The sequence below is a fragment of the Sciurus vulgaris genome (genome assembly GCF_902686455.1).
Source record: "Sciurus vulgaris genome assembly, chromosome: 6".
Classification (NCBI taxonomy): domain Eukaryota; kingdom Metazoa; phylum Chordata; class Mammalia; order Rodentia; family Sciuridae; genus Sciurus; species Sciurus vulgaris.
Window position 1 is genome coordinate 28,288,748 of NC_136466.1, and position 24,578 is coordinate 28,313,325.

General features: G+C 41.5%; 2 protein-coding genes across 6 annotated transcripts in view; one reads left to right on the forward strand and one right to left on the reverse strand.

The window, feature by feature from the left end:
* The window catches only part of GLRA1 (glycine receptor alpha 1), a 79,632-nt gene that overhangs the window by 34,939 nt on the left and 20,115 nt on the right, over positions 1–24,578 (forward strand). For both annotated transcript variants that reach the window (XM_079145619.1, XM_079145620.1), the window contains exons 2-3: positions 1,287–1,414; positions 6,795–6,862. In XM_079145619.1, coding sequence (XP_079001745.1) covers positions 1,287–1,414; positions 6,795–6,862 — 196 coding nt within the window. The remainder of the gene's footprint in view (positions 1–1,286; positions 1,415–6,794; positions 6,863–24,578) is intronic.
* The window catches only part of LOC306664632 (uncharacterized protein), a 75,199-nt gene that overhangs the window by 15,385 nt on the left and 35,236 nt on the right, over positions 1–24,578 (reverse strand). For all 4 annotated transcript variants that reach the window (XR_013764761.1, XR_013764762.1, XR_013764763.1 and 1 more), the window contains exon 4: positions 13,216–13,343. Coding sequence is in view for 1 of the 4 variants with exons in the window: in XM_079145622.1 (XP_079001748.1) it covers positions 13,216–13,260 (45 nt within the window). In the remaining 3 variants the exon portion in view is untranslated. The remainder of the gene's footprint in view (positions 1–13,215; positions 13,344–24,578) is intronic.

Genomic DNA, 24,578 nt, shown 5'->3' on the forward strand with positions numbered 1-24,578 from the left:
GATCTGGAAGAGCAAGTTTGGGAAGGAAACTGTGGCAGTCACAGGTAGACTTGAGGCACAGGCAGGACAGTGAGGTGGAATGCCCTGCAGGTGTTTGCAAATGAGGAAAGGGCTTTCAAGGGAGAGGCCAGAGTGGAGACGGAGATTTGTAAGTCATCCTTGAGAGCAGATCACTTAAACACTTACAAGTGATGAGATCAGAAGAGGAGCTGAGGCGAAGAACAAGAGACGCTGAGAAGGAATCCTTGGGGAACACCATGTCCTACTTAACTGTGAAACAGAAGCTTCCATCTCACACACACACTCACTCACCTCTATCCCTGCACCTCCTTCAACGTCAACCCCACCAGCACATGGCAGGGTTGCACAGAGCTGTCCCCTGGGGGTCCTTTCTGGATTAGGAAAGCTCAGTGGCCCAAGCAATCCAAGGATTGTTCTTCAACCTTGAGCCTCTGATCTTGACTCTTACTGAAATCTGTGCACCTTCGAGAGTTTGTCAGGGTCGCTGTTCCTAGACATGAGTGATTCATACTATGAGGATCTGAAACTGCTTTGTTGAGGGAGTGGGGGACTGAAACGATGTGAGGCATTCCCAGGAGTTTGATTTCAAATTTCTCAACTCTTGAGACAAGAACCACTGATTTATTCTAGAATCTGTTAGTCCCTTCTATTAGCTGGGTATTAACTTTTACAATTAAGCATTTTTAAAAAATGTATGTTGCATGAGATAGTAGCCCCAGAAGCAGAAGCATATAAATTTGTTAAAAGCTCTGTGTGGACCTGAGGTAAAGATGTCTGGTTAGATTTGTACTCCCAAATGCATTTGACTTTGGGAACTTTTTTTTTTTTAATCAGTAACTGATTCCAAAGAGAAACCTGGATTATTCTCTGTTCAGGGTCCTTTCGGTTATGCTGCTCCATGAACCTATGAGAAAGCAGATACCCAAAACCCGGGCTGAGGTTACCAAAAGGTTAACCCTTCAATCTCATTTCCTAGGGAAACACCGTAGCCAAGTGTGATTTCCTCCAAATCCCAGAGATGACACCTTACAGGTGTCCATGGTTTCTCAGCATCAGTCCGACACCTGGCTGCCTGCCAGAAGAACCATGGCTTATGTTTGGGTTGGGTAAACAACTTAGCCTGGGCCTTACCTCATTAGAGACCCATATGACCTGTTCCTCAGGCTAGAACACTGCAGCGGTTCCCCGGGGCTGGACAAGGCTGGGATCTGATCCCCACATGAGAAAGGGTCACCATTAACCTTTACTTTCTCTCCCCTTCTTAGCCTTGCTGCCTCTAAGGAGGCTGAAGCTGCCCGCTCTGCGCCCAAGCCTATGTCACCCTCGGATTTCCTGGATAAGCTGATGGGCAGAACTTCTGGATATGATGCCAGGATCAGACCCAATTTTAAAGGTAGAGGGAAAAAAAAACTTCCTTTCAGATCTATAAGAAAATGCTTTCCTGGATTACAGAGCAAGCAACATGGTATTTATGCAAATGGTAAAAACATGATAAAATTCCATGACTTTCTCTACTCAGGACAGACATTGCTAATCAATTCAGTCTTCTCTCCCACCAACCCCAGACAAAACCTCAGAGAATCTGACTCAACAGTACCTCTGGCTACTAGAAGTCAATAAGCAAATGAAGAATCTATTTGCTACCTCTGGTGTAGACAGAGGATAAACACAGAATGCGGAGAAATAAGTTCTAGTTTTAGCTCATGCACAAATTTACTCTGGAATAAGCCTCACCCTCTCTGGGAGATGTGGTTGGTGACACCTGCAGTTTCTAAAACATATACTTCATGGAGCTTTTGGGCTTCCACCAGGTGCCCCAAAACAGAGAAGCAGAGGGAATAATGAGCAAGTCCACCTCAGCTTTTTTCCAAGCAGCTCCACTTTTGTTTGTTTTAGATAAAGGTCTTCCAACTCAAATTCATCTGCTGAAAGGTTCCCATGAGAAAAGTCAAGATATTAGGAGGTGTCAAGACTATAGACAAAATGGGGTGCAGCCTTCTCTGCATAGAAAGGCCTCCCCTAAGTCCCAACCTTTAGGTGTCCTGTAGGATTGTTGGCTCTGTGTTGCTAGATAATCCAGGAGTCTGAGAAGAGCCAAAAATCAAGATCTGCTTAAGACTTCCTAACTCCTAAAACATGTCAATTCAAATGAAGCATGTTTGTGACCTAGATACGCCCTGTGGTTTGTCAAATTGCAAATCCTAGTCCAGGTGATCTGAGAAGGTTCTTTCAGCTCTCATAGCCCTGTGGGATCTCAATGTCTATAACAAGAGAACAGTTCTCTATGTTCACTGAGGCGTTTGAAGGTGTAATCACCTTAAACTGCCTAATTCAAGTTTGGGGGTCTTAATGATCTTCCTCCCAGCACCCTAGCAAAAATCTTATGCCAAGGACCTGCAGTCAACTTCCAAACCAATTCCTGATTCTAGATGCCCTTCCTCCTTTGGGCTCAAGTCCAAGAGCAAACAAGGGATGTGACAGCTGTAACGGCTTTCTAATGTTTGCTGAGGATCCCCCTGTTCTCTTAGTCCCCATCCCAGAGTGCTCTATCCACAAGGCTCTGCAAATAGAAAACAATCCATGAGATGCACTCAGGTTTGTGTTTGGACCCACTTCCCACCCCTGTTTACCTCAAGACTCCTTCCCTTCCTCTGCCCCTGCCCCTTGCTTCTGAGGCCACAGCTTCCATCATCATTAGCAAGACCTTGGCTCCCCAAGGACAGGTGAGTCAGGACTGAGGTTGCCGACACAGCACAATTGACCCAATCCCTTCACCAGGGTCACACTCAAACACCCTGACGGGCCAGGCAAGAATTTTTCATGAATGGAGCAGGATGGGAATGAGAAAAACAGAAGATGCAAGCTAATGTAAGGTTGGCCACTTTTTAGCTCCTGCCTATGGTGGCAGCTGCCAGGAAGGAACGCAGGCCCTGGGATGCCAGGCCTTGAGATAGGACTTAAATCTAGGGTTTTATGTGATATTCTCTAAATTGACAGTTAATTCACTGCCTTTAGAAACATCATTGACCCAACCAAACGGATCGAGATTGGGCTATAACCCTCCCTCACTAGGTCCCATCCTCCGCCACTAACAGTCTTTTAGGAATTCCAATCCGCCACGCCCCCTGGTGGACTCTCTCAGAACTCCATCCTGAGTACAGGGGTCATAGTCTTGCTCTCCTGAGAAAGACTCCTTCATTTGATCATTGTGGGTGTGCCCAGGGTGTGTCAGTTATCTGGGCACATGGAAGTCCCAATAAATCTTCCATAGATGAATGAGGGACCCAATGAGCCAGCAAATATGCTAAGTGAAGGGTTAAAGAAGTTAAATAACTTTCCCAAGCCATACTGTTAAGACCAGGGACTTTAATCCAGTTACTATGACTCGGTTCTTTATCTAATGCTTGTTTGTTCAATTATTTATTTACTTACCTAGCAGGAATATTTTTAAGAAGTAAAATTTTATTTCATCCATACCGCTGAACCAGTGCCCTTCCCCTTCCCACTCTGATAATCTTACTCGGAATACTTGAACCCAAATCAACAGACCTAAAAAAAATCTCCTAGGCCCCTTCCAATCCTGCATGGGCTCTCATCCCTTCACCCTCCTCCTCACTCAAGGTGAGGTGCAGCTTCCTGGAGCTTCACCCCAAGAGCTGGAGGAAGGGATTGCTACCTTCTCTTGTGAGAACTGAAAGACTGGTAAGAAGAGATATCCTGCTCCTGAGCCCCACAATCCCCTTTGTATTTCCACCTAGGCACAAAAAAAAAAAAAAAGAAAGAAAGAAATTCCCAAAGCCCTAGACAAACCACAGGGCTCCCAAAAAGCCATGCAGATCAGGCCCCCAATGACCTCCATATACAGGGAGAAGCCAGCATCTTTTGGAAACTCCATAGAATGATTAATCATTCAGCAGCTTCCTTAAGGCATCATAAATTTCCCAACTCTTGACCCTCCTAAAGCTAGGGGTGTCCAGGAACCACAGGCATGGTACACAGAGCCCAATGGTAATGCAAATCATACTACAGATCTAAAGCACTAAACCTGCACTCTAATTTTCCCCCTATGAATGTGATGTGTATAACCCTGAATAAATCATTTACTGTATCTGGGCCTCTGTTTTTCAGCATCTGTAAAATTATCCAGTAGGACTAGGCCTTTTCAGCTCTGATGTTCTGTGTCTAAGAATTTGTGGATTACAATGGCTCCCAGGATCAGGGACACAGCCTGATGCAAACACACACACAAAAGCAAAATTAAACTTTAATATTTAATGAAATATATATATTATCCTGCTGCCAAAGGCAGCCTGATTGTAATTTTCTCGAGATAATTTAATTTCAGATTTATATCAATGAACCACACCTCCCCATGGGTTCTTTTTGAAAGGATACCCCTTACACACATAAATCAGGTTCTAATTTATATGGGAGTCACAGTGCGAGACAATTGCAGGACCTGGGTGGGAACTCTGCATGTCATTTCAAGCCAGGGGCAGTAACTCTTTGGGGCATCTTAATGGTATGAAGCTAAATGAGAAGAAGAATCTAAGACTGAGACTAAACAAGGGAGGGGGATGAAAAGACCTTTGTTTAGGTGGAAGTAACAATGAAGCACATTTCCACTCAACATAATGGGGGAAAAATAACACAGAGAGCTGTCCAGCTCGGGGGAGAGTTCAATGACAGGGTGAGCATCCCGCTCCTGCAGGTGGGAAGGCACTCAGTCTTGAGAGGGGAGTGGCTCTATTGCAGTGGTTCCCAAACCTGGCTGTCCATGAGCATCACCCAGATAGTTCATTGAACAATAGCCTCTGGGCTAATTTCCAGAGCTTTGGGTTCACCAAAGGTGGGGCTGGACCAGGAATTCTGCAATTTAACAAGTTTCCCAGGTAATTCTACTGCCGACAGTCTGTTCTGCACATCAGTTTGAGAAACAATGGATGAAGTAACCTGTAAGAAATCTTCCAGCCCTGAAACTTCCTAACTCTGAAATTCAAAGGGTTTTGAATGCAGAGCTATTTTGAGTGGATAACTTCCATAAGAGAATTCCAACCCTCTAGGGCTGAGAATGGCTACCTACTTCAAGCACTATTCTCCCCCCAGATTGATAGGGAAACTGAGACCTGTCAAATGGAAGGGACATTTCTGAAATCAAAGGGTCAATGAGTAGTGGAGTTACATCTAAATCCCAGAGGCCCTGACACTCCTGTAGAGGAAAAATCCAGATCCTAACCCAAGCCTAAGTCTCCTCCTATGCACAAAGATCTCAGAAAAGAAGGAGATCTTGGCTGAGTCTGGGGTACAATGATTGGGGCACCTTTTAAAGAAGGACAGAATGGATTGGATCCCAGAATACAGAGAGATATTTACTTCCTTCTTCCCACCATCAGAAAACTGTGGTCCAAGTCCAAAGTTTCACCCCACTACTTTTGAGCTAAATGAGCCCGAGGCAGTTAATAAAAGTCTGTGCTCACATATGAAGTAGGGGCAGTGATTCTTCTCTGCCTACCTCAGTCCCTCATAGGAATCAACAAGAAACTGGAGCTGAAAAAACTTTTGCAACCTGCAAATTACCATCATCATGTGAAGGATTATGACCTATTGTAGAAGCTCTAACCCACCCTCAAGGTCAGCTCAAGGTCGTCACTTTTACAAAGTACTTTCTGTTTTACTTTTCAAAACCCTTTTCACCTAGACTCCTGCTGTTTTTATCGCCCTTACCCACCAAGTCCTTAAGAGGACTTGCATTCTCTTTTATTATTTTACAATGGTGTTCTTATCAGCATATCTAGAAGTCCAATTATTAAAATTCTGGATTCTATCATTGTCTGAGTAACTTGAGCATGCCTCCTCCTTCCTCTGAACTTCTCCTAGAGTGCAGCCTTTAAGATGACCACCTCTGGAGGTAGGCAAATATGAACTCAAATCCTGACTCAACCATTGACTAGCAGTGGTGGCCATGGACAAATAATTTAATCTCTCAGAGCCTCTGTTTCCTCATCGGCAAGAGAGGTAACATAACCACTCCTTCTCGTGGAGTTGTTGAGAGAATGTAATGAGATGGTGTTAGTAACACTTAGCACAGCAGCAAATGCTGTAATGCTTGGTAAATGGTAGCTACTATAATAAATGTGATAGAAGGAAGAAAGTGGGCTCCAGCTACACAGAATGCCCTCCAGCCAGGAAATACCAATGCAGTGAATATTCCTGCACTTCTTTCCTGTCCTTTGTAGGAAGATTCAAAAAAACAAAAACAAAAACCTCGCCTGGAAAGTGTTTAACAAAGATGTGGACTTTCCTAGAGATTCCCTCTGGATTCCTTCACTGGTAATTCCCATCATCACCCTTTCAGGCAATCATTCTTGGTTCATAAGTTCAAGGCAAGGAACTCGCTGTTCCTTGCGATTCCCAAGATGGTCTCCAAATGTTGGAGCCATAAATACATTTCAGACATAAATTAGGAGGCAGCCAGTGGGGTTTGGGGAAGGGATTTCAACCATATGGCAGCATGATGAATCATCCTGTGTTAATGAAAGCACATCTCAGCTTAGCCTCTGGTGTTCTGTACCTGCTGCTCACCTGGGGAAGTCTGGCATAGAGATGTTAAATAGAGGCTGGGCCCCCAAGATGCTTGGGGGTGGGGTTGCAGGCAAGTAAGGGGAGTCTTCCACCAAGGGGGTCCATCCCTGAAAACAGCATTCTGGAATAGATCCTATATTGTGGATTTCTCCATGGCCCGAGGCTAAGCAGGAATCTCTCTTGATTGGCAGGTCCTCCCGTGAACGTGAGCTGCAACATTTTCATCAACAGCTTCGGTTCCATTGCTGAGACTACCATGGTGAGTGAGTCAAAATACAAGCTGCTACTTCCTGCTGGGGATATGTCTCTCCCAGAAATAGTTATTCTCAATATTGGTCTTCCCCAAGGAGGTGGAGACTCAGTGTTTTATTGTCAGGTCTCAGTGGTATACCACACGGCTCCAGTGTTTTTACTGTCCTATTCAAAGCTGTGGGTAAAAACATAACATCTAAAAATGGATAAAAAGATAACAGGGCTAACACATGCCAAATACCCAGGATTATGAAAGCAAAATTATTCAACAAGCTAAATTTTTAGATTAAAAGAAAATGTGAAAACCTGGTCATCTGTTTAAAATTTGACTGCAGAACAGCAGATGACTGCTGATTATAGAAGCTGAAATGATATTTTGGGTTAACTGTACAATTTGCTCCATTTGTTAATGTATTTAAAATTTTCTGCAATAAAAGCTTAAAATAGATCAATTCCACCAGAGAAAAGGCCATAAGGCAAAAACTGGTAAATGTTAATAGTAATTATCTCTGAATCACTGACTTACAGGTAATTTTTATTTTATTCTTTCATTATTGCTTTATTTTTCAAATTTCTCCAAGGAGTGAATGTTACATTAATAATCATATACATTCAAATGATACTTTGAACTTTTTTCCAACCATCGAAAACAAAAATAAAAAATCAATTGTACACATATGAAGAGCATGATCTAGATTTTAAAAACATGATCACAGCAACCTAAAATCAACCCTCTGAGCAGAGTGAGAAGCAGCCAGTGAATCACCAAGTGCCATGTATACTGCTGCCTCGAACCCTCTAAAGCATGCATTTCTCAACATCCTCCTGCCCCTTCTCCAGTTCAAGTATTCGTCATGGCTTGCTCACATTCCTGCAAGGGGTTCTCCTGGCTTCCAGCTTGCCCTGCTCCAGTCCCCCGTTCACACACAGCAGCCTATCTCAGACACAGACCTAGCCATACCACGCCCTTCCTTAAGCCCTCCCTGTGGCTGCCCACCTGCTTCAGCTCTAAACCCAAATTCCTTGCAAAGCCTTTAAGGCCCTTCGTGATCCTGCTCTGCTTCATCTCTTCTCTCTCCCTCTGCATTCTAGTTATACCCATTGCTTAGCGTTCTCCACACAGATGGCTTCTCTCAGGTTCATGGGCATCGGTCGATATTGTGAGGCCTCTGCCCAAAGCACCTGCTCCAGCCTCTTTCCCTTAGCAACTCCTATTCTCCTTCAAGACTCTGCCTAGACTTCCCTCCATAGGACGCCTTTCCACTCCAACATATGTGTACATGTCTGTGTGAGCTTAGGTAAGTGCCTGATCAAGGATGACATGGGTCTCTGCTATATCATGACACACTTTACTGTTCCCTCAACTGCACTTAGCAACATTCAATCTGTATTATCCCCTGCACCCCCATGACTATAAGTTCTTTGTGGGCTGGAATCATCTCCATTTCTTGTAGCCATCCCTCAGCATCTAGCTCAGGGATTCAATAATAGGCACTTAATAATATTTAAGTAAATAAAGCAAATCAGATATATTGTTTTTGAGTTCAAGCCATTATTTGCTTTTAAACGTTATGAAGTTTAAATTCAAACTTTCAGTCATAGATTGGCAAAACTCACTAGGCTCTGTAGGTCATGGAGCAAATATCCCAAAGTTTGTTCTTTTGCAAAGATACTTATCTTGATCTAGTCAAGAAGACCCTGTACACAAAGCACAATGTTAACTAGGAATAACCATGGCTGCTTTTCACCAGGTGTCCAGGTCAAAGAGCCAAGTTTCTCTACCCCTTGAAAGACTGTCTTACAAAAACTGTTAAGGAGCCCTTCTGCTTGCCTTCCTCTCCTCCCAAATCAGAAACATGTTGGCACCTGCACTGTGTATAACCTTTGCACTCTTCTTCCTAAATGATAGATGGTTAGCAAACCATATCAGGTTCTGGACCACCTGGTTATGGAAAGGACCTGGCTCTCTGAGGACAGGGCAGGTATCTGCACTCCATGCCCCTCACCCCTACTCACACTGGTTTCCTTTTACGACCCAACAGATTTAGCTCCTTAATACCAATTACTGAAAGAATAAGAGCATAACCTTATTCTGTGTGGGTGGAGGTTAAAAGCCCAGCTCTGGAGTCACATAGACCTGGGCTCACAATCTGCAAGGAGTTTATTTGCTTCATGTCTTTAAGCCTCAGTTTTCTCATCTGTGAAACCCCAGTGGTGATTATCACAGTGACCTCGTCAGGCTAGCGTGTGTAGTGTATGCAGGAAAGTATTCATCTCAGTAATGCTTTATGAATGTTCGCTATGTGTTTTGGCTGGGGATGATGATGACGATGACAACGATGATGATGATGATAATGGAGACTTTGGGCACTGAAGCCCCAACAGTAACACTAAGTAGCTGTGTGATCTTGAACAATCCCTAGACTTCTCTGAGCCTTGGTTTCTCCCTTCCCCATCCCTGTGTCTCCTCTGTACCTCTTTACTCCTGCCACATTTTGCCTTCTACAAAGACAGTGTAGCACAGTAAGCAGGACACTGTCTTCAAGACTCAGACAAAATCTGACCTCAGCACTGTGACCTTGGGCAGGCCATCTAAGTCTGCTTCATCTATAAAATGGAAATATGGAAGGTTTTATCTCAGGACATATTGTAAGAGGAGACAGTGTAGAAAGTGCTAAGTACAGGGCCTGACCCGGAGCACACATGAAATGAAAGTCAGCTGTTGCTACTAAATGTCACCTTCCTCCATCAGCATGTTTTCACATTCACCTGCTCACTGGATTCCTTCACCAAATGGACCTGGCTTATGCTGTTCCCCGTTTTACAGCTGAGGAAGCCTAGGTGGAGAAATTACATCACAGAGGCAGTTAGGAACCACCCAATGTTCAGAACCCATAGATGAGTGTTCTTTACCACACTGCCACCACAGCAGAGGGCACAGGCTTCAGAAACCAGCATATCACGCGTAGTAACAACCAAAGTGTTCTCGAAAGTGGAAATCCATGGTGAGTGCAGTGACACACACCTGTAAGCCCAGCTACTCAGGAGGCTAAGGAAGGAGGATGACAAGGTGGAGACCAGCCTCAGCAACTTAGCAAGGCTCTGTTTCAAAATAAAAAACGAAGGGCTGGGGAGAGCAGCTCAGTGGTACAGCACCCTTGTGTTCCATCCCCAGTGCAGGCTCACACACCTAAAGATAATGGAGGTAATCAACAAAAGAAGCCCAGGGGAAATGGCCCCTTCTGGCGAAGATTAATCATCTTTAGAGAGGAAATGAAGGATGGGTAACGAGCGCTTCCTTAGGAGAGGTTCCCAGGTCACGTCGCTCACTCGTATTGATTAGGGTGATCAATACGAGTAGGTAGGGCAGGGGTGCCATGTTTCAACTTGTGCTTTTGGTGATATTGTGAATTTTTTCATTAGCTTCTTAATTATCTGTAGTATTTAATTTACTTTGCAAATAATTTAGGAAAAAAACTAGACTCTCAGATCGGGGGTGGGGGGTGTTTTAGAAATTGTCTAATCCAGTCCTTTGTTTTACAAACAGAATGTGATACAGTCCCTTGAGCAAGTTCACATGGCATGAAATGGAGGACAGAAAGCCAGGTTCCAAGCTCTCAGCAGTAGCAGAGGGTTCCCCTCCCTTCATCTTTCTCCCTGAGACTCTACCAAACAAACCCTTTAGACCACTTTCCCAAACAGGCCTCTTACCTGTCACTCAAAGTGTGCTTGGGGAGCAATGTTGCACTTGCATTAATATAACAACAGCTTGTTCTTGAAGAACATTTTAGATGCTACCATGCATCAGGCAGTGTTTGAAGCAGTTCTGTGTATATCATCTGTTTTAGGCCTCACAATAACCCCCATAACGTTATGGGGAAGGTTATACCCAGTTTATAAGAAAGGGAACAAGATCAGAAAGGTTTGGTTATTTATCCAAAGATACACAGCTAATGAATAAGAGAGGTAGAATTTGAAATCAGATCTCTCTGTCTCCCGAGAACATAGTTTCCTAAGCCAAACATATATATCTAATTCCTGGATGTTTGTTATTACCCAGTCATTGCTTGTCTCCTGTGATTATAGGGAATTAGAGCTGAAAGAGATCTTCATTGAACAGACACAGAAACAGGAGGCTAGAGAGAGGATTGAACCTGCCTGTGGACACAGAGCTAATAAGTGGCACAGTCAGCCCTGGGTTATGACTGTCCAACCACACAGAGCTGGCTGCTGGCTGTGCACATGGACAAAGTCCCAGTGTCAGAAACTTTCCAGACTCTGTTTGCTTCCCAGGAACAGCAGGATGTAGAACAGCTCCAGAGACAGCTGGAGTCCCCAGGCCTAACTCTCTGCCTCCTGGGTCTTGGCTTATTCACTGAAGCTAGCAGACCTGAGAGTAGAGAGGCAGCCAGCAAAGCCACAGGGGCCTCTGTCCATTCCCATCCTAGGGAAGGCTGAGTTGGCCTGTCCTTCACCTGACCTTTCCAGGGGCTCTTTTTGAGTATGCCCAATAAGAAGAAGATAAAAGTCCATGCAGGAATAAGTCCATGGAGGATTATAAGAGAGAGGAGGAAGGGGGTCCTGATCTAGAGCTAGAACCCTGAAGTCAGCTTGTCTGTACACGTGTGCTTGTGCTTATGACGGTGTCTGTGTAGGTTGTGTGTATATGTGCACAGGGTGAGATTGTGGCATCCTGCCCACTCACACAAAGGCATGTGTACCTATGTGCTAGCCAGAATGTATTAAGGAAAAGAGAAAAAAATGTATGACCATGTGGAAGGATAGGCCTAAGCATGTGGATTTCTGCGTGTCTGTATGTATATATGGATGTGGCTGTTGCAGGTATGTGTGGGTAGGTTCAGATGTAGGATATGTGAAAGAACTTAATGAGCTTCTTACTTTCATGGATGTATTTGGGTGTGGATATTTGTGAATTTATAAAGACATTTATGTATCAGCACCTAAATCATATTTATGTGTGTATATGCAGGTGCATATAAATATGTGTGCATGTGAATCAGTGAAAAAGAATTGCTATATGTATTAGCATGTGAGTATCAGTACATCTATACATGTATGTAGGAACACAAGTGAGTTTGCACATGTGGGCCATATATATACCTGCAATTCATGTGGAAATATATGTAAATACATGTAAGAAACAGAATGTGGGCGTGTGTGCGTGCGTGTGTGTGTGTGTGTGTGTGTGTGTGTGTGTGTGTATCGATGTTCTTTGGGCTTAAATCCAAATATCTCATTAACAGGACATGGGCCACAGCCTCTTTTGCTGAAGGTTAGGTTAGTATAGAACAAAGACAGGTACACCATGGCCAGGACCCCTGGTGATTGATGACAGCCAATGCAATGACAGCCCACAAATTTGACCCTATTTATAGATATTAAGAGATAATGGATAGTCAGAAACCAGAAGCCAAGAAACCCAGATGGATCAGTCAGCTTCATATTACTAAAATGAAATACCTGAGGCAAACAACGTATAAAGGAAAAAGGTTTATTTAGCTCACAGTTTTGAAGTTCAAAGGCAAGGTGCCTACACTGGCTCAGTTCAGGAGAGAATGGCAGATGGTGGTGCATCTAGTGGGGGCATGCGTAAGAACAAAACAGGCACATCACCAACCACAGCAGAGAGAGAAAGAGACTAGGGTCCCACAATCCCCTTCAAGGGCACACCCTCAATGACCAAAGGACCTCCCACTAGGCCTCACCTGCAAAATGTTCCATCACCCCTGACAGATCCCCTGGGGAGCTGTGGGAGACAGAGATCCAAACCACAGCACCAGCTTTTGAGTTTTAGCCCTGCCACTGTGCCACACCTCTGAGGCGCAGGCCCCAGGCACCCTGCTCTACCAATGGTGAAGATTACACAGAGCAATAGGTATGTAAGCCTTCTGCGAATGCTCCAGAAATGTAAAACGTTATCATCCACTGAACTAGTCACCCAGGGGCCCCAACAGATACACACAGGAAATGCTTTTCGGGTTAGTTCATTGCTTGCTATTCTTTCTTCATCCTGTATTCTTTTCACCCCACTTACAAAGGTCCTATATATGTCGAATGTGGTTGAGGCTCTAGGGATAGAGTTCCATTTTCATCTTTAAGCTAGGCTTTTTCACAATAAACCCCCAATCTCAGTGTCTTAAAACAACCAAGATTCACCTCCTCCAAAGCCCGCTGCAGATCCAGAGGACCCTCCAGGGCTCCTGTCTCCAGGCAGTGACTCAACACATCAACTCACAATTTCACATTTTCCGTTAAAGGCAGAATGCACCAAAGGGCTGAACACTGGTGCACTGGTCAGCTTGGGTCACCATAACAAAACGACAAACAATAGAAACTTACTTTGTCACCATTCTGGAAGCTACGAGTCCCAGATCCAGGTGGCATCAAGGTTGGTTTCTGGTGAGACCCCCTCTTCCTGGCTTGTAGACAGCTGTCTTATCACTGTGTCCTCACAGGCCTGCTTCTTTCTGCATACAGAGAGAGAGAAAGAGAGAGAGAGAGAGAGAGAGAGAGAGAAATCTTCATCTCCTTCTAAAGACATCAATCCTATCAGATTAGGGCCTCACCATTCTGACCTTGCTTGACCTCCTTAAAGACTCTATCTTTAATACATTCACACTGGGTGTCAGAGGATCACCTTATAAATTTTGGAGGGATACAAACATTCGATCCATAACAATAGGCAAGTAAGTGCTTTTTACCTACAAGTGACATAGACCACATCTACTCACATTTTACCATTCAAAGGAAGATGTGTGAAGAGTGTAATCTTCCCAAGTTTTAGAAATAAGCAGGAACAAGACATCAGGGAATAGTAGGTATCTATTTTCAAGCAATCTATTGGGCAAGGAAACCCTAGATAATAGCCAAGTCTGATGAGTGAGATTACAGAGGTATGCATAGGATGTTATGGAACGCAGAATACTAAGAATAGTACCACTAGCTAATACTTACTGAATGCATATCATTGCCAAGCACTGTGGAAGTGTGCCTTTGTGATCTAGAGTAATTTTACTACAGGAACAATCTGATCATGCTACTCTCCATGTTAAAATCTTCCAGGAGAGAACAGTTTCATTGGATAATCCAAAGGACAAGGGACTTTGAAAAAACTGGTCCATGCTCAGTAGTGCCAAAAGAGGAGGAAGGACAAGTAAGAAAAGAGAATAACGGCTGGGGATGCAGCTCAGTGTAGAGCACTTGCCTAGCATATGTGAGGCCCTCAGTTTGATCCCCAGCACTAAATGGGTGAATAAAATAGAGGAAAATAGAATAGCATCCGTAGGTCTGGCAGAGGGGCATATGAGGGGGGAACATGTCTGAAATTAGGGGAAGTAATTTCAGAGGCATAAATAAAGCAAAAGGCAAATGAATACAAAGACAGCATACAGATAATGTCTTTCCAAAAGCTCTGCTGTGAATGGAGCGTGAGGTTTTGTATTGGTGTTTGTCGTTTATTGAATAGTTTTCTGAAAGCCAGATAATTATGGTTAATGAATTATGGTAATTAGGTCATATAATACAGCAGCCTCATTTTATAGATGAGGAAAATGAGGCTCAGAGAATCTTGATACACACCAATTTTTCCAGCTGATAAAAACATGAAAAGGATAAAAACATGGTGGGAAAACCATGGAGGATTATGAAAGGCAGTGACGATCCCCAGGCCCCCTGACTCCTGGGAGCCTGTTCTTGGCCTGGTCCATTGCTAAGTGTGAAGCAAGAGGGACTGGCGGCTGGGGGGGTAACTCCATGCGAGAGGCCCTGGGTTCCGCCCCAGTAGTGCAAAAAGTAAAGAGGGGAGATGGAGATGGCAGAGCCACATAAAGGCATAACCCCATCCTGGTCTTCCATCCCAGCATTTATCCAATAAATGCTGCATGGTATTTATTCAATTCTATCAGAACATTTATCACAAGAAGACCCATCCATCCTTTGGGGCATTTGCAAACAAGACCCAGGATATAGGAAAACAGCTCCCACACAAGGAGATTAAACTCCTATGCCCGACCACAAATATTAACACATTGGCCAGGAAACAGTTACTTCACATTGCCAGCCTACTTGGGAACCAGTTGGATGAATGAAAGAGATATTTTGAATCACAGAAATCTATCTACTGTTTTCTATCTTTGCTGCTGTCAATTCTAGTTAAAATTGACATCATCTCTCTCTTGCTTGACAAAAACAGTCACCAACTGACCTCTCTCCCTCTGTTCCTCCTGTCCCCTTCCACTTTCTACTTTGCTCAGGGGTTCATTTTAAACCCCAGGCCATATCATAGAATTCTCCTGCCTCCTACTGCTCTTACTAAATTCTGCTCCCTCTGCCCAGAAAGATCTTTGTAGGAATGACTCCTTCTCATCCTTTAGCTCTCAGCTCAGGTATCCCAACCCTCTGCCTAAAAAATGACCCCCTTCCCAGCCACTATCATACTACCATGTGCTATGATCCTCAGAGCAATGCCTAAAATCTCAAAGCTCCTTCTTTGTTCACTTGTCTTGTTTGCTTTTTTATGAAGAGCAGGGACCATGTCTCTCTCAATCAGCTCTACATTTCCAGTGCCCAATACCTTGCTTCAATCATAGGAGCTAATCAGTGTTTGTGAACAGAATTAACCTTGGACATTCTCTAGTCCAACCCTCATCTGTTGTTAGAATCCCTGCCACAAACATCGTGGCCAAGCAGTTCCTGCTTGCAAACCTCCAGTGATAGAGACCCTACCACCTCACACAGCAGCCCTTTCATCTTTGGACAACTCTCAAATCTCCATTTACCAATGGTTTTAGTCCTGACCCCAGTGCTACACAGAACCAATCTATTTACCTGACAACTCTTTAAATAAATGAGGTTGACTCTCTGGGCACTTCCCAAGCCTGGTTTCTTCAACCATTCTCTCTGGTGGTCAATCCCTTCACCATATGGGGCCCTCTCCTTAGATTGTATCCATGAGATTTCTATCTTGAAGTGAAAAGCCAGGAAGTAAATCCAGGAGTAGTCAGAACAGAGCAAAGGGAAGGCATCATCATCCTTGTCCTGGGATACTGAATTTCAAAGCATTACTTTTTCTATTAGAGCTTCATAGTTGTACATAGTAGTTGAGTTCATCCCAACAAGCTCATACATGCATGAAAACTGATTTCAGTTCATGATCCCCCTTTTCTCTTCCATCCTCTCTCCCCATTCGCATTCTCCTTCTATTACTCTACTAGACTTCCTTTTGCTACTAATTTGTATTTGATCAGTTCTTTATATTCTCCTATCCCTCCCACCCCTTTCAGTTTATTCTAGCTTCCACATGAGAGAAAATATTTGACCTTTGAATTTTTGAATTTGACTTTTTTTCACTTTACATGGTATTTTCCATTTCCATCCATTTTCCAGCAAGTGTCATAATTTCACTTTTTTCTAGAACTTCGTTTACATATATGTGTATGTGTGTGTATATATATATGTGTGTGTGTGTGTGTGTGTATATATATATATATATAAAATCACAATTTCTTAATCCATTCATCTCCTGATGGGCATCTGGGTTGATATCATAATTTAGGCATTGAGAATTATGCTGCTATAAACATTGAGGTGACTGCATGACTGTAATATTCCAATAGATCTTTTGGGAAAATATCAAGGAGTGGGATAGCTGGGTCATATAGTGGTTCCATTCCTAGTTTTTGAGGAATCTCCACAGTGTTCCAGAGTGGTTATACTAGTCTGAAGTCCCACCAACAATGTACAAGTGTACCTTTTTCCTCACAAACTTGACAGCGTTTATTGTTGTACATATTCTTTTATTTAGAAACACGGCCTTGCTAAGTTGCTGAGGCTGGTTTTGAACTTGTGATCCTCCTGCCTCAGCCTCCCGAGCCAGTGGGATTACAGGCATGCGCCACCATGCCCAGTTGTTGTTCGTATTCTTTGTCATTGTCATTCTGATTGAAGTGAGATGAAATCTTAGTGTAGTTTTGATTTGTATTTCCCTGATTGCTAGAGATGTTAAACATTTTTTCATTTATTTGTTGGACATTTGTGTTTCTTCTTTTGAGAAGTTTCTGTTTAGTTGTTTTGTTTTGTTTTTTTTTTTTTTTTCTCATTTATTGACTGGGTTATTTGTTTCTTTTGGTGTTAAGTTTTTTTGAGTTCTTTATATATTCTGGATATTAATCCCCAATCGGAGAAGTAACTGGCCAAGAATTTCTCCCTTTTTGTAGGCTCTCTCTTCAGGTTTTTAATCATTTCCTTTGCTGTGCAGAAGTCAAAGCATTACTTTTAACAGCTTCCCTACCTCTACAGTTCATGTTTAAGCTAAATCTTAGGTACCACTTTAATAAACCGATTTTAAAAATGGGCTGTTCTACTGAAGTAGAGCAGGACCAGGAATCTCTTTCCTTTGGCCTCTTTCTCAGTCTCTGCATTCCCCAGGAAGTCCTTGGGAAACCTCTGCAGAACCCCAAAATATATTTCTATGCATTTCACCTCAAAGATCTTTCAAATCTGGTAGCTATGTCACAATATTGACTCATGTTTATGAACAGTGACACTTTGAAACATTTTTAAGTACCTGAGTAATAACTGAAAACAAACATTTGCAATTAATCCAAGAGAAAATAGAGTAAGGAACTGGGGTTGTGGCTCAGTGTTGGCACACTCTCCTAGCATGTGTGAGGCACTGGGTTGGATTCTCAGCACTGCATATACGTGAATTAAATAAATGTCCAGCAACAACTAAAAAAATATTAAAAGAAACAAAGAAAATAGATTAAGAACTGGGAGTGGTGGCATGCACCTATAATCCCAGTGACTCAAGAGGCTGAGGTAGGAGGATCCCAAGTTCAAAGCCAGCCTCAGCAACTTAGTGAGGCCCTAAGCAACTTAGCAAGACTCTGTCTCAAAATAAAAATATAAAAAAGGGTCAGGGATAAAGCTCAGTGGTTAAGTGCACCTGGGTTCAATGCCTGGGATATTAAAAAAAAAAGAAAAGAAAAAAGAAAAAGAAAAATGAAAATAGAGCAAGGGAGAAAGAAAAACACTCCTGCTTTGCCCTCCCCTTAATTCCCATCATCCTACCCTGAGTTAACCACTACAAATAAAATGTAGTCTACATCCTACTAGTCACCTTTCCTGACCATACATACATGTAAGTACACACACATGCCTTTGAATAACAGCACTGGACAACACGATTTGCTTTTCCTACTTCCACCTTGGCTGTGCATCTCTGTTAAAATCACTCTGCCTAGGTTACCTCATTCTTTAACTCTCTTCAGGTCCAAAATTTGGAAATGTTGGTGAGGACAAAAGAAATAACTTATTAATACTACATTAAATACATGATAAAATGATACCATTTATGCTTCCAGACTTTGCCCTTTAACATTCCATGGTGTGGACACACCACTGTGTCATGGTTTTTAACCACTTTCTTCACAATGCACCTTTAGGTCGATCTAGCTTTTCACTCTTGTGAACAATACCACAATAAACACTCTTCTGCATAGTTCTATGTGCATTTCCTATATGCATTGATAGATATTGTTGCACAGTTCCCTTCCAGAAATACTTCAATAATTTACATTCCCTTCTATACTGTTCATTTCTCCTCATCCTTGCCAGTCCAAGATATCATCCCAAGTTTTATTTTCTTCATCAAATGTGATTTTCAAAATGGTACCTGATTGTCATTTTTAATTTATGCTCCAAATTTCTAGTGAATTTGGATATCTTTGCATAAGCCAAGTGGGCATTTTGAATAATATACAGGATTTTTGTATGTAGCTCCTTAATCCATTTGGAATCTAATTTTCTATGGAGTATTTGTTGGTTTTCTAACTCTATTTTTCTCTGATTAGATATCAATTATTCCATTATCATTTGTTAAATAGCTACTTTTTCTCCAACAATTTGAAATTTTACCTTTCTCATAAGCTAAATCCCCATATATGTATTCTAGTTTCTGGTTCTAGTTCATTTCCTATTCTAGTCAGTTTTTTCACTGCTATGACTAAAAGACCCAACAAGAACAATTTTAGGGGAAGAAAAGTTTATGTAGGGGCTCATGGTTTCAGAGTTCTCAGTCCATAAAAGGCTGGCTCCATTCTTCCAAGCTCAAGGTGAGGCAGAATATCATGGCGGAAAAGTGTGGCAGAGGGGAACATCTCACATGATGATCAGAAAGCAGAGAGACTCCAATAACAAAAATACAAATATATGCCCCAAAGGCTCATCCCCCAAGGCCCCACCTCATTCAGCCACACCGCACCTGCCTTTAGTTACCACTCAGTTAATCCCATCAGAGGAGATTAATTCCTGATTGGGTTAAGGCTCTCAAAACCCAATCATTTCTCCTCCAAAACTTCATGCATTGTCTCACACATGAGCTTTTGGGAGACATCTCACATCCAAACCGTAACATTGCCCCATTGCTCTGACTGTTCCTAGACTAACACCAATAATTTAATCATTCTGACTTAAACTTCTATGTCCTCTATTGTTCTTTTACAAGGTTTTCTTGATCTTTCCAAACCATTTTCTCTTTTGTATTAACTGTAGAATCAGATTTTTGAGGCCTATAAAAATCCCCTCAGATTTTGATTGAGATTACACTGAGTTTATGGGTTAATATGGGAAAAAAAATAATACCTTTGCAATATTTTATAAACATGGTATATCTCTCCATTTATATAGGTTTTCCTTTATGCCTTTCCATAAAGTTTTATAGTTGTTGGTTCTCTCAATGTATACAACTCACACATTTCTTGTGTAGGTTTATTTCTAGAAATTTTGTGAGGTTGGTTGCTGTTGTCAACAAGATCTTTTTTGTCGTTGCTTTTTCCACTACACTTTCCATCTGTCTACACAGCTTGTACTAGCTTACTTCTATACTCTTGGATTTAGGAGATCCAAGAGAAAGTCTTTTACATAGCATTCAGTCATATATGGCTCGACTCTACAAAGCCTTAGTAAACTTAAAAGAGGGCAGAGGAGTGAGCCCTCAAAAAGATTCTGTTACAGGCAGAAAATGGGATTAAGAGGAGTCTTGGCATCCCCTGCTGGATGACTCTATCCCAATACCCCACCAAAGGATGCATCACAATCATGACTTTATGACAGGACAGAGTCTAGCTTTCCATCAGATTAAATTCAGGAAAGTTGACTCTTGACATCAAATCCAAAGACTGAGGTGGTGAAATCAGAATGCAGAGTTATTTTAATTTACAGTGGGGCTTTCTGTTCTAACAATAGTAATGCTCATGTCCTCCATGAGTGTGCCCCCTTGCTTTGATCCAGTACCAGGAAAGTCAAGCAAAAGTTGCTTTGGCATACTCACAAGTGGAGGAAAGGGAAGTAAGTAGCCTTGAGGGAAATTTTATTCAAGCCAGAGGGAGATCTAAGAAATCATGCTTGCCTCACCACACAGATAACCTCTTTGGTAACAAGGAAGTTGGTTTCTCTAGACAAGGCAATGCTATCCTCCAGATAATGCTAGATTAGGCGACTACAAATTTCTGCTTCTTGAACTGCCCTTTCTTGTACTACACTATGAATTCACACGTTTATAAAACAGTTCTCTAAATGAGATGCAGTATAAAACATTAGGGTTGCACTTACTAAATTAAAATGAGTGTCTGTACTAACATATTGAGGTCACACATGGATCATTTTGATTGATACTGGACCTCTCCAAATTCCTCTGTGGCATATCCATATCTGTTATCAGTTTAGCTCTCAAAAAGTGACCTTATTTCCTATAGTTTCAAATTTGTTTTGGCACTTTGAATTTAGCAACCCATTCTCTCCTAACTTGGTGAGAAATCTTCTGTTAGTCTAACGAATTCCCTCATATATGACCTGACCTTTTTTTGTCTTTTTTTTTTAAATAGAATTTTCTCTTGTCTTTGACTTTTGACAGTTTGATTATAATGTGACTCAAAAAGAACCACTTTGGATTGAGTCTATTTGGGAGTTTTTGAGCCTCCTGGATGTGGATATCCATATCTCTTCCACAAATTGGGCAGTTCTCAGCTATTATTTCACTAAATAATAGCTTTTCTACACTTTTTCCCATCTCTTCTCCTTCTGGAATGCCCATAATGCAAATATACATTCAAATTTTGTCCTATAAGTTCTCTTTATTTGCTGTTTTCTTTAAGTTCAGAAATTTGTTCTTCTGCTTAATCTAGTATGCTGTTGAAGCCCTCAATTACATTTTTATTTCACTGAGTTTCTATTATGATATCCAAGATTTCTGTTTAGTTCTTTTTTCATGATGACTATCTCTGTTGAATTTCTTATTTCATTTCTCATATTATAAATTATTTCATGATTTTGTTGAAATACCCTCATTATCTTACTAAGTTTCCTTAAAATCATTATTTTGAATTTCCTTTCAGGCAATCTGTTGATTTCTGTTTCTTTGGGGCTGTTACTAGAGAATTATTGTGTTCAGAAGTATCATGTTTACTTGCCTTTTCATGTTGTATGTGTGTGTGTGTGTGTGTGTGTGTGTGTGTGTTTATATTGATATTTGAGTATATGGTGGAACAGTGATCTCTTTCAATTTTATGGAGTAGCTTTTGTGGGGATTTTTTCCTGTAGATGGGTTCTAAGGTACTGATTGGGTAGGGTGCTGTGTGGTTCTGGTGACCACAGTAACATAGTCTTCATGTGACTTATTCAGCATACTCAATGCTATGTTCTCAATATGGTGCTATGTGGTAATAGTTTGAGTCCCAGTGAGCAAGCAAGATGCTATGTGAGTTTCTGTTCTGAAGCAGTACAACTATATGAACTCCAGGCAATTCCCTAAACTGAACTTGGGGCCAATGATGCCTATGGAACAAACAGGTGATTGCAGTAGAAATGGGGGGCACTGGAAATCTCCTTCTTACATTTTCCCTACAATGAGAAGTCTCACCTTACCTCTGAGAAACAAGTTGTTATGTTTAGATATTAGGTGCCCCAAAATCTTATGTGTAAGAAAATGCAAGAATTTTCAGAGATGAAATGATTACATTATGAGAAATGTAACCTAATCAGTGGATTCATCCACTGATATGGACTAACTAGGCAGTAACTATAGGCAGGTAGGGTGTGGCTAGAGTAAGTAAGTCACTGGTTTCATGCCTTTGGTTTATATTTTGTCCTTGGTGAGATGAGTTCTCTCTGCTTCCTGGTTTAGGTGTCCTGAAGTGCTCTCCTCCACCACACCCTTCCGCCATGATGTTCTACCTCACCTCAGGTTCAGAATTGACTGACCATGGGCTGAACCTCTGAAACCATGAGCCAGAATTAACTTTTTCTCCTTTAAGTTGTTCTTGTCTGGTGTTTTGTACATAGTAATCCAAAATCTAACTAAAACACCAGTGTCACAGAGGCAGAGTGCTTTGCTCCCCTATGTATCTGTATTTCCATGTCTTACAGTCCATCTGTCTCTTGCTGAATTCCAATGTTTTTCCTTAGACCACTTCCTCAAAGTGTAGTCATTTATTTATTTTGGTTCTTTGGAGGAGACAAGTATTAGGCGCCTCTGTTCAGCCTTCTTGATAATTTTTTTTTCCATGTTTGCTGGTTTCATATCTTGTGACTGTGGCCTGCACTGCTACACTGTCATTCTTCCTCTTCCTGAGTTAATATCCACCCTTCAATTTGCACCCTTTGGCAACCAATTATAAATCCACTTCATTATTCAATATCCAAATCCAAAGTTCTCAGTCTGATACTGACTGTAAGATATTTATGAGCAAACCTGTCACATGAGCTCAGTGGGGACCTAGTATGCTCTGTCACTATATATTCTTCATTTATCCAACAGACTTTTAAATTTTATATCTAATATTGAATAAGATTTTTAATGAGATGTTTTAAATATTTAATAAAATGTTTACTATTTAAATAGTAAATATTTAATTTTAAAATGTTTAGTTCAAACAAATATTTCAATATAATATAAATATTTCAATATAATAATTATAAATATTTCAAATAGATAATTTAGAATAGAGTAGATAGAGCTTGGCTTAGATTTTTATTAACAAAAAGGAAACAGAAAGACAGAATAAAATTATTTTTAAAAAAATTGTGAACTTGGAAACTAGAAGTCCTGGATCCATATACATGTTCTAGTACCTATTAACTACATGACCTTAAGTTAGACCCTTAACCTTTGCCTTAATCTCACTGTTGCCTCATAAATAAAATGAGTATGATAATACCCAGTATGCAAGGTTGATGAGAAGTTTATAAATACATTTACAGTTCTAGCAAATGTTAGCCATCCAATGAAAGTAGTTGCTATTAGCATTTTTATGTAATTATTAAACTCATACTGGGCTTTAGTGATTCCCCGCAGACAAAGAACAGTGCTCAGCTCCACTGGTCCAAACCATCTACAGTTCTTTAGAACAAATGTAGCCCTGATTGTGTGATCTCCAAATGAGAATGCACCAGGCAGCTTGGTGACTTAGAGAGGTTTAAGCACAAATTAGGAATCTGGAGCCAAAGTGACAAGAGGCGGGGATCTGGGGAGTCTGCCAGCACTGGACTTGAGTGTAAGCAGACAATGAGTCACATCTGTGGGCCAAATAATTAAAAAGGCATTGTCAGACCCAGGGCAAAGCTTTCTGTCCTTCGCCTTTTGTAATACTTCCCGCTACTTGTGGGTGGCTACAAACCCACAGGTAGGTAACTGCAGCCACAGGCCATAACTGATAGCATTGTGGTGTCTTAAAACTGTCACTCAAGGGAATTCTGGAGATGCTGGATGCTCTACAGTTTAAATGCCTGGACTCTGGCATTAACATCCTGGGTTCAATTTCCAGAATTGCCACTGACTAGTTGTGTGATGCCAGGAATGGTATTTTAATTTCCAAACACTTTGATTTCCCTACTTGTAAATTGGGAATAATATTACCTACATTACAGGATTATTGTGAAAATAAAATAACACACATAAAAGTTCTTAACATAGTTTCTTGCACATGGTAAACTCTCAATGTTTTAGTCTTATTTACTTTGTTATTATCAATCCTGAATCTACCGGTAACTGGTGGTGGGAACTTGAGCTTCGAGGGCTAAGTTTCCATGTATGTCCAATGGTAATAAGAATCTTCTCTTCCAAACCAAACTTCACAGAACAAAATCTAAAATAAGGGGGCCCTTGAAAAGCAAAAAAACAGCAAATAAAAATAAAACATTATTAATAATAAAAACCAATACAGTATATTACTTAAAAGTATAGGACTTTAAAGTCAAACTGTCCTGGAGCTGAATCTCAGCTCTGTCACTCAGTTTAGACAGAGCACTTATTATCCCCACATTTGCAAAACAGTGACACTGTGAGAATTTGGCGAAAAAAAGTATAAAGTGCTTCACACCACACCTGCCACTCTGCTATGTTTTAGTAAACCCTACAGTGCCAACTCAGTCAGGTTCACATGCTCAAAGGATCTTGCAGAGAATGAGGTTTTTGCCATATTTTCAGAAAAAAACACATGGTAACTTATGTCATGATGCTTCTCAGAGGTCCAGAAAAGTGATAAAAAGGGCAGCATGTGAGAAAGGAAGTAACGAGCCTGAACATACCCACTTGGAATGGACCCTCATGGCTCCTGATCTTTGGCAGACTGATCCAGCTCTCACACATCTTAATCCCAAACCGTGTCAGAGTCAAGCCCATGCTAGGACTCCTCCAGGAAAGCTGA